The sequence below is a fragment of the Octodon degus genome, unplaced genomic scaffold (assembly GCF_000260255.1).
Source record: "Octodon degus isolate 3935 unplaced genomic scaffold, OctDeg1.0 scaffold00116, whole genome shotgun sequence".
Lineage (NCBI taxonomy): Eukaryota > Metazoa > Chordata > Mammalia > Rodentia > Octodontidae > Octodon > Octodon degus.
In genome coordinates, this window is record NW_004524692.1 from 8,997,296 (window position 1) to 9,007,390 (window position 10,095).

Below are 10,095 nucleotides of genomic sequence, written 5' to 3' on the forward strand. Positions count from 1 at the left end.
ATTCTAACACTTTCTTGTTAAGAAAATATATAGCCAGTTAACTATGAAAGAATATAAGATTAGTTTATTAGGGTTGCTAGTTCTTTTTTTAAATGACAGATCTTTAACTTTTTAAAGTAGCACTTTACTTGCAAAGAAAATTCTAGCTAGTATACCATAACAGCTAGAAAGAATTTGAAATTAAAGCATTTATGCAAAAAGAGTAAGTAAATGTTTAAGGAATATCTGACATATTGTGTGATTGCAATACTGTGTGACATTAATAACAGTCTAGTTGTAGTGAATCATCAATGCTTCTAATGCTAGTAGTCTCCATTCTCTTCAGAGCCAGGGCTTTTGTGAAGTTTTTCCTAAATTTCTACTAATTGATCTTACTAATTGCAGCTGAAAGGTCCTAAGAGAAAATTGGTGGACAATTCTACAACTGTCTGTGGATCTCATAGCATAGCCAGTGATATAGTTATCATGAGAGGAAAGGTGTACACATGGCAAGAGGGCAGTTGGTATTAAGCAATGAGTGCCTAGAATAAGATCAAAGTCATGCATGTCAAATAAATTAATTGACATCTTATTATTCCTGTTTACATTGCTATTGTTAAAGCTACCATCTTCATTGTGCTCGATGTTCTAAAGAACTTAGCTGTTCCTATTTTGAAAAGCACACTATGGCTAACATAACTTTTTTTATTTCCCTAGAGATCTGTGAGCCCTTTTAAATAACAAGATATTTGCTTAAAATTTTTCAAAGGCAAGGGAGCACAGGAAAGACTCTCTCTGGCCTCAGACATTGAGTCTGGGGCTCTCTTACAAACTGTGTCTAATGGCTGTACCTAGAATGACCATTGCTGTAGGATACGACTATTTCAAACGTGGCTACAGATTAGGTTAATTCAGGTTGGGGAGCAAGCAGTTTTCCCTGCAAGTAACAGGAGGAATACAAAGTCAACTTTATGGTTCAGTACAATTGGCTCCATTACTCACACACTCTGTCTTTTTTTACACCTCAGGAACCTACATATGACAAGGAACAGCTACAAGCAGAAGCAGAGGTCCTTCCTGAAGTGATTGAATACAAAAACACTCTTGTTGCTGAATCTCAATTGGTCTATCAAGACATTAAGGTAAACATATGATAGAGATCTACAGTGTATGCTTCTAATTACTTTTTGATATCAGAATTTTAATTGGAGATATCAGATACAAACCTTGCTTCACCTAGTTTAGAAAATGTGTTCCTGCCCTCAAAGCTCTGCAGGGGTGAGACAGAAGAGACCATGGGATGCCCTGTCGTTCACTGGAGTTCAAGAAAGAATGGAGGCATAGCAGATAGCACTGGATAGTATACATGTCTCCTTTGCCACCATAGAATAATTTGGCTTCAGTTCAACTGCCATAAAACCTGCTCCACATTTCTAAGTTGAATTTAGATTTTCAAAGTGTCTTTTCTGATAATTTCTTTGAGCCTCATTCTCCTTGCCTCTTTAAATCATCGATGTTCTCCCACATGAAGCTTTCCTGCCATCTTTTCCTTTTGTCTTTTAATGCTCTTTCGTTTAGTACAATACACTTTTTGTCTACTATTCTACTTATTTAAGCTCTTCCCTTTAAAAAATTTCTACAATGTGCATCCTCAGAAAAATCTTTCTTGAGTACCTATAAAGTGGTGATAACCACTACTCAGGCAGCACTTATTCCCTGTTATCTGCTACTAATGTATCAGCTATTTCTGACTAAAGTCATGCACTTCCCAGATGTGTGCATTGACTCAGTGAATTGAGAACCTCTGTATAAGTGAAGCTTTTGAAAAAATATTTGAAGCATGTTCCATGTATTAGTATCACTTGGGCTATGTCAGACAGCATCATGGCAGGGTGTATAGTTAAACATGTTATTCATATTACCAGATATGTGCATGAATAATTGAAAGAAGAAATAAATATGTAAAAAATTAAGGAGAGAGACTGGGTGTGGTTGTATGTGACTCTAATCCCAGTTTTTGGGAGGCTGGAAACAGGAGGATCACTATGAGTATGATCTGTGTAGTGAGTCCCTATAGACCCTGTACTAAAAAAAAAAAAGTACAAACAATTGAAAATAAAAAACAAAACAAATTAAGCATTATCTATTCCTTTACATAGACCAGCAGAAATCCAGAATACAGTTGTCCAAACTTACATACCTAAATATATCTCTCACAATGCATAGCTGGTAAACACTAAGGAAATAAAGATTAGACTGTCTACTGGGGATGTTATTTCTATCAATAAGTAGCATATCATTAAGCTTTTGATCATCCACATTTTAGCTTCAGTGAATTCTTTCTAGATAATACCCTTAGGTAACTTCATTTAATCTTTAGAATTTTTAAAAGTTTAAATTTTTAAATTCTTTGAAGGCAGGAAGGGGTTATTTAGCTCACAGCCATTGGAGGTTTCGGTCTATACTTACTAGCTCCAAGGTAGAGTGCACGTGGCTGAGGGCAACTGTTCATGCTGGCAGCAACAAGCAGAGAGCAAAGGGAGAAGCAGTCACTCAGGCAGCTAGCTAGCCTCTCTCCCCTCCTCGCATTGTAATGCAGCTGCATCTGCCCCAGGGCACTCATACCCATAATCCCAGCATTGCATCAAGAATCAATCACAAACTCCAGAAGCTGCCCCATGGCTGTGTGATGCTTTGTGGGGACACCTAGGCACAAACCATAGCAGTTACAGATTAGCACTGTGTTTCTCTAAGCAAAGACTAGGGTGAGTCACACTTCCATTAGAAACAGCGTGCTGAGGGGCTGGGGAGGTGGCTTAGTGGAATAAGCGCTTTCCTGGCAAGCACAAGGGCTTGAGTTCATTCCCGGTTCTGACCAAAAAAAAAAAAAAAAAAAAAAAAAAAAAAAAAAAAAAAAAAAACAGCATATTGTGATACTGTGGGGCTGGAAAAGCTAGTCCTCCAGTCCTTGGCATTCTAGATGGGATATGGGTAAGAATAGTAAGAGGCTACAGCTCATCTGTACTACGGTGTAAGTAGAAAAAAGGAGTGAAGGCTCAAGATTCCTATTCTGAGTATTTGACCCCGGATGCCTGAGAACAATGAGTAATTACCTGTTCAGCTGCCTAGATTTCTCTGTCTCTGACCTCTGTCTTCCTATTTTGTTTCTCCCCACTAGTCTTCAAGTAATCTATAATAATGTGATAACATGTTGAAACTCTTAGTGGCCATAATGAGTCAGAGGATAATTATTAGATTTTTAAAAATTTACAATTTATTCTGTACCCATTTTTGATTTTGTTCCCTTTTAATAAATACGGTAAGTAGAGATTTATTGAATAACGAAAAATTAAATTTTTATTAGTATATGTTTGGAGCACATATTAGTTACATTAATTGTGGGGAGTTGGTATACATACACAATACATCTTAATTCATTTTCACCCCTTCCTCTCTATTCTCTTTCCATCCTTTGGTCCCCTTCCATCTTAATTAATCTGAAATAATTTTAAATGAAGTAAAGATGTTGACAAAATATGACTAAAAGTTTGAAATATCACAGAATATCACAGACATATCACATGAATATTTTGTTATATTAAGAATGGAGTCATGATTTAAAAAAAATCAATGTCTCCAAAGCAATTACTCTCCACGTTCTTCAGAGCCACAGATTTCCTTAAGTTTTCCCAAAACAGTTATTTTTTACTCCTGTTAATTTCAGTTGAAAGCTCTCAGGAAAAGTTTTGGAAACTTAACCTCATATTAGAACATAGTTGTCTTCCAAAAAAAAAAAAAAAAAAAGTATACTAGCTGCAAAATTGATGGATATTGGGCAGGGAGCACCTAGAGCAAGATCAAAGTAATATGTACTTTGATCCTCCACCGGATCAGTGTACACAGGACAAGAATGCAGCCCAGCATGCATGTTTACAAAACTATTATTATAATTATTATCTTTGTCATTACTTTCTGCTTTGAATAGAACTGTGCTATTCTTTATGTTTCATGTTTTCATTTCAATAGGAGTAATAGCATCTTTAAAATGTTAGCATATCATTAAAATAATATCAGAATTAAAATCTTCAAAGTAATTGGTGGGCAGGAAAAGACCCCCTCTGGTACCTTTGGGAACTTTGGCAACCTATGTTCAGTAGTTCTACCAAGAATGACCATTGCTTATAGGATATAGCTATTGTAGCTATTGACATGGAATATTTTTTAATCTAAGTTTTGGAACACGTAGTTCTGCCTCAAAGTAAGACGAGGAGTTTGTAGTCCGTCTTATGTTCCAGAGACAGTGTGTTTCATTGCCAAGATTTTTAATTTCTAAACTTCAGGGAAAACATCAGAAGCATGAAGCTTTTGAAGGAGAAGTACAAGCAAAATCCAGCGCCCTTCCTGAACTGGAAGAAACCAGAGAAGCCCGACTCACTGAAGACCATTTTGCCCATGAAGATACTAAGGTAAATGTATAATAGGAATTTCGAAGGGAAGTTTTTAATTTATTGATTGTTGTCCAACAGTTTCAATTGATTATGCCAGATATCAGGCTTGATATAATTGTCTTAGAATAAGGATTCCAGCCTCTTCCAGCCTTGACCTTGAAGGTAGAGAAATTATGTGATCTCACTGTGTTCAGTGGGGTGGGGAAAAGAATCAGAATCGGGAACATGTCACTGGGGGTATTCCACTTTTTTTCTGTCATGTACAATAATTTGGTTCAAGATGAAGTTCACTTCAACCTGCTTGCTATTTCATGGTTGAACTAGTTTTTCTAAGTGTTTTTCTCTATTTCTTCTTAATTCATTATCCTGCTATATGGCCTTCTTCAAATATGCTGCCTTCTCTTGTTTGAAATTTTTCTGAATTTTTGTCTTTTTCCTATGAAGTCTCTATTGTCACATACCACATACCATAAACACTTGTATCTTTCTGAACTCTCTTTCCCCCTTATTTCAAATAATCCTTAAAATTTTCTGTTCTCAGAGAATCTGTTTTGGCCCCTGAAATCTAAAGACAACCTTTACTTTCTATCTATCCTTTTTTTCTTTCCAATGGATGGACTGAAAAACATTCAAGTATTTGAATATACAAGTGTTCAAGTATTTGAGTATACAGGATGGCTGAGATAACTGTACTGATAATTTCATCATTCTTTTTGAAAATAGATGTGCATGTTTAGAATTTTCCCCTTGATGAACTCTATATGCATCTACATTGAGGACAGCAATGTGTAATGCAAAACCCATGGTTGGATGCCTCTTGGTCTTCTCAATATGTACTGTTTCTAATGTCTTATCAATTATTTTGCTCTCTTTAAAATACATCAAAACAAAAAGGAAAAAAATTAGGATTTCTTAAAAGCAGGGGCCAATATTCAGTTATTTCTTCAATCTTGCATAACTATATCTGTTCATATAAGCAACAGATTTGATCATAAAAATAGATAATATAACAACCATTTCTAATTAGTTACTCCTGTTTTGAAAAATCTGTAACATATACATTGTTGTATATTATCCTGTTTCTGCCTTTTTCTATTTGTCTCTGCTTCTGTTCTTATTTTTCAAAATAAAATAAAATAAAATCAACCTTTTCAAAAGCATTTACTCCTTTCTTACCTAATATTATATAAGCTATTTTTTTTACTTAAATCACAGTTTTTCAAATGTGTGTATTTATTTATTTATTTGGTACAGAATCTTGTAATACAGCTCAGACTCATAGTGATCCTCCTGTCTCAGCTTCCTCAGCACTGGGATTATAGAAGTGTCCCACAATGCCTGGTTTCAGTAGTCGACACAGTGTGCAGGGTTCCAGGGCTGGCAGAGCATATAGTACAGGAGATTGAACCTGGATCCTTGTGCATGCCAAGCAGGTCCTTAGACCCCTTAGCTATCTACCCAGCCCCAAACTATATGTAGTGATGCAGTGTGATCCTTTATGATCCTTTTCAGTGACTGAACTTACTTTACATATTTTTAAGTTGTCAAACCCTTTCCATTACATTTTTTAAAAAATGAGAAGTTTTAATATATTGTAAAAATTATTTCTCATCCTATTATCAGCAAAATATTTCCAAGCAAAACAGACTTTAACCAGAAAATAATTTTTGAGAAAAAAAGGATTAAAATAAAATTTCCAAACTTATTTTATATAAAATATAAATCTGTTAATATTTAGCTTTATATGTAATTCATATACATTAATTAAAACATTTGAGAAAATTTTAAAACATCTCCTACCTCTCAGAATGACTAGGACACTATTGGGAGGAATCAAAACAAGTTTTAGAGAGAAATGTGATCCACATTCCCAGCTGAACAACACAGTAGCTGACCGTCTTTATACTCTTGAAGACAAAATACAGTTGGTACCTTTACTTTTATAAGATATGGAATAAAGAAATGTTCTGAGACAATCTTGTACCCCAAGTCCTATATATAGTCTCAAAGTAATGCTCTGCAAATATTCTTAATCTCCTAATAAATCAGAAAAATTTAGCTTTTGTTTTTTTCTGTCAACACCTGTGCTTTTGCACTTAGAATACTCACTGCCTGACATCTAACTGCTTTTCGGTTTTTTAGACTCTGTGTTTTCAGTCTTCCATTCATCTTTCCTCTTATCCATGTAGCTATCTATACTGTAGAATTTCAAAGTATTTTAGCAAAGATTTGTCTCATGGAAGATAATATTTGTTTCACTGTAACAAATAATTGCATAATTGCATGCATATATAATTTTTAAGTTGTGCGTAAATGATGGGTAGAATTTTGAACCCAGATTCTTTTTTCTTTTTTTGGCAGAACCAGGGATTGAACTCAGGCCCTTATGCTTGCCAGGGAAGCACTTATTCCACTGAGCCATCTCCCCAGCCCTGAACCAGGATTCTTTGTTGTTAGCTTTTATGTGCATATGTGCGTGCGTGCGTGCGTGCGTGCGTGTGTGTGTGTGTGTGTGTGTGTGACTGGGGATAGAACTCAAGGCCTTGTGCATGCTAGGCAAGCACTCTACCAATGAGATGCATCACAGCCCTAACCTAAGTGTTTTCTGCACAAGTCTCTGGGTCTGTACCCCCTGCATAGCCTCTGTGCTTCAGTACTTCTTTCTTCCCTAAAGACCCATCTGGAAGAACTACGCAGACTGTGGAACCTGCTGCTGGAGCTGACCAAGGAGAAGAGTGACTGGCTATGGCAGAGCCTGAAGTTCTATCAGTACTTCCTGGAGTGTGGTGATATCTTGGAATGGATTGAAGAGAAGGTATAGGACAGGACACAGACAGCACCCTTCCCCCTGGCCCAGCGACTCCACAGGAATTAATTGCAAGCTATTCACAAAGAAGCCACAATGTCTGTTTGTGGACATCATTCCCTGGAACAAGAGGAATTTTTGGCAAATAAGCAATAACATTAAGGGGAGGAAATCGTAGGGGATAAGTATAAATTTGTGGATCTAAATATGGAGAAGACAAGACCGACACAAAGATCTTGCCTTAGAATATCATCTAGGTTCATCATCCTCTTTGCACTTTTATGATCTTTAACTCCTTCTCCCAGGTTTCTGCTCAGTTTGAGAGCCTGGCTGAAAATATTTCCAGCATTTCCCCAAATCTCTTATCCTTCAGTGTTTACAGACATAAAGGTTTATTTATTTAGTAATGGTATATTTAAAAGAGTAGTAAAGTAGAACCAGAATGAACTGCTTCTTCATCTACCAGAACATGAAAGAGTTCCCAGTATTTCTAAGTTATAACCAGATTGCAAGCTTGGGTCTTGGACTTTTGATCTGTTAGAACTCCTCAGTGTTTGTTGTGAGTCAGCAAATTATTTTTTGTCTACAGAAATCTATTGTGACATCTACAGAGCTGGGTGAGGCCTGGGAGCGCACAGAATTTTTGCATAAGAAGTTTGAAGAGTTTCAGGAGGAACTGTCAGCTCGAAAGAGGAGAGTGGATGAAGTGAACAAATATGCCAATGAGTGTGCTGAGGTGAGATGGTATGAAAGTCATTCCAGGAAAAGGGTTCTTTGCCCAGTAGCTGGCGGGCTATGAGGGAAGTGAGATGCTGTGAGAGAACAGCAGGATGCATGTTCTGGTACCACCTACTCTGGGAAGTTTCATCTTCCCATTACAGCCATCTTTTGTCAGTCTATGGGAATAGAAGTGTGTGTGTGTGTGTGTGTGTGTGTGTGTGTGTGTGTGTGTGCTTGTACTTGTGTGAGGGGGGAAGAGAGGAATTTATCAGAAGCTAACTTCTGTACAATGCAGTAGACTGGTTATTCACATTTAGGGATATATTTTGTTTTTGTGAAATGAAACAAGAATAAAGTAGTGGATAATATAAAACAATGTTTCTTCATCTATGTGCCTAGCTATGCACCCATAATATTATTATACATTATTATCTTAGGGTGTTGAAGGGGAAGAGGCAGATTTACCTCATTTACTTAAAGACATACTTATAAAATTTGAACTCTGAGCAGACAAAGATTCAGGTCTTTTACGTATTAGGAAAATGATTCTAATATGTAAAAGAAACCTATGTTAGCAGGTCTGACCCTTGGCATCAAGGGCACAGAGTACAAAATCTGACAGATCTGTGTTCCAAGTTCTGATTAAGTGGATCAGGTAAACTAAGAACAGGGCTATGGTGAAAGGCAGTCTTGTTACAGTGTCCACTCTGTGCTTCTGACCAAATATAAACCCTGTAAAGTGGGGAAATGTTCTTTGATGTAACTTCATCTCTGCACAAGTTCATTGTTGATACCTTTCTCCAGGAGAACCATCCAGAGCTGCTCGTGATAAAGCTAGAGCAGGATGAGGTCAATGCTGCTTGGAAGGATCTCTCTAACCTGGCTTCCCAGAGAAGGGAAACTTTGTCCGGTGCTGCAGATCTCCAGAGATTCAAAAGGTATAACCTGTCCACCCTCAGATGACATCATGTTTACTTGTATTGGCTCTGTCTTAGTCACCTATCTTTTCACTGGGACAAAGTACCTGACCCCTGCAACTTAAAGAAGAAGTTTATTTTTCTGATGGTTACAAACAATGGTCAGTTCATTTGAAGGAAGACACAATATGGAAGAAGCATGTGGCGGTGGAAAACTCCTTATATCACAGCAGCCAGGGAAGCATGGAGCATGAGGAGCAGGGGAGGGGGATAAACAATTCTAGGACATCTTTAGTGACCTAGCTCTTCTGGTCCCACCTTGAAATAGTTGAAATAGCACCTGTGGATGCTGGATAGAGCCACTGAGTACAGCATCCCTGTGAAGCAATCACATTATAAACACATAAGGCTTTGGGGCCATTGTAACTCTAAACTCTAACAATCCCTATCTACTCCTGCTTGCAATTCATTGCCAGTACTTCAAAGTGCATAATGCATTAACCTTTGAAACAGCAAGGAAGTTAAGACAATTGAGACACCCTCAGTAACCAATTATGGGAAGCTGGGTTCCAAAGCAATAGAAAAATTAGCACTAATGTATTAGGGATAGAAGTTCTGCAGAGGAGAGAAAAGTAAGACAAACATAGTTGAGGATGAGTTTGGGGAAAAATGTATCCATGAATAGCTGACTTTTATATAAGAAGCATCCATGGGAGCTCAACCACCAAGAGACTATGATCCCTAATATTTCAATATTATAACTTTATGAACTCTATAAGTAGGAACTTTAAAGGTTACCTTTGCTGGTCTGTGGGAAGGCAGGAAATTGGCTATCTGAGTGGACTATGTTGATCCACGCTGCTTAGCCTGTTTTTCTGTTGCCTTGCAATATTACGTTCATTTGGTCAGAGCCTACATTAATGTCTGGTAGGGATGTGACGGAAGCCATCCAGTGGATCAAAGAGAAGGAGCCTCTTCTCATCTCTGAAGACTATGGCAAAGACCTTGTTAGCTCTGAGGCCCTGTTTCACAGTCACAAGGGACTGGAAAGGAGCCTTGCAGTCATGGATGACAAGGTAAGTCACTCTGGGGAAATGAAACTGTTTAGTGATCATCCTGCCTTCACCTAACACCATCATCAAAGAGGACATAGTAACTTCAGGTTGTAATGAAGGAAAAATTCTATGGTACTTGTATATATTTCATAATGTAGTTCATATTGTTT

The 10,095-nt window shown here is 37.3% G+C and overlaps 1 protein-coding gene across 1 annotated transcript in view; it reads left to right on the top strand.

Annotated features, from left to right (window-relative positions):
• The window catches only part of Spta1 (spectrin alpha, erythrocytic 1), an 89,218-nt gene that overhangs the window by 1,860 nt on the left and 77,263 nt on the right, over positions 1 to 10,095 (top strand). Inside the window, exons 3-7 of the mRNA XM_004640008.2 lie at positions 4,320 to 4,445; positions 7,102 to 7,242; positions 7,823 to 7,969; positions 8,758 to 8,891; positions 9,802 to 9,946. Of these exons, the coding sequence (XP_004640065.1) occupies positions 4,320 to 4,445; positions 7,102 to 7,242; positions 7,823 to 7,969; positions 8,758 to 8,891; positions 9,802 to 9,946 (693 nt within the window). The remainder of the gene's footprint in view (positions 1 to 4,319; positions 4,446 to 7,101; positions 7,243 to 7,822; positions 7,970 to 8,757; positions 8,892 to 9,801; positions 9,947 to 10,095) is intronic.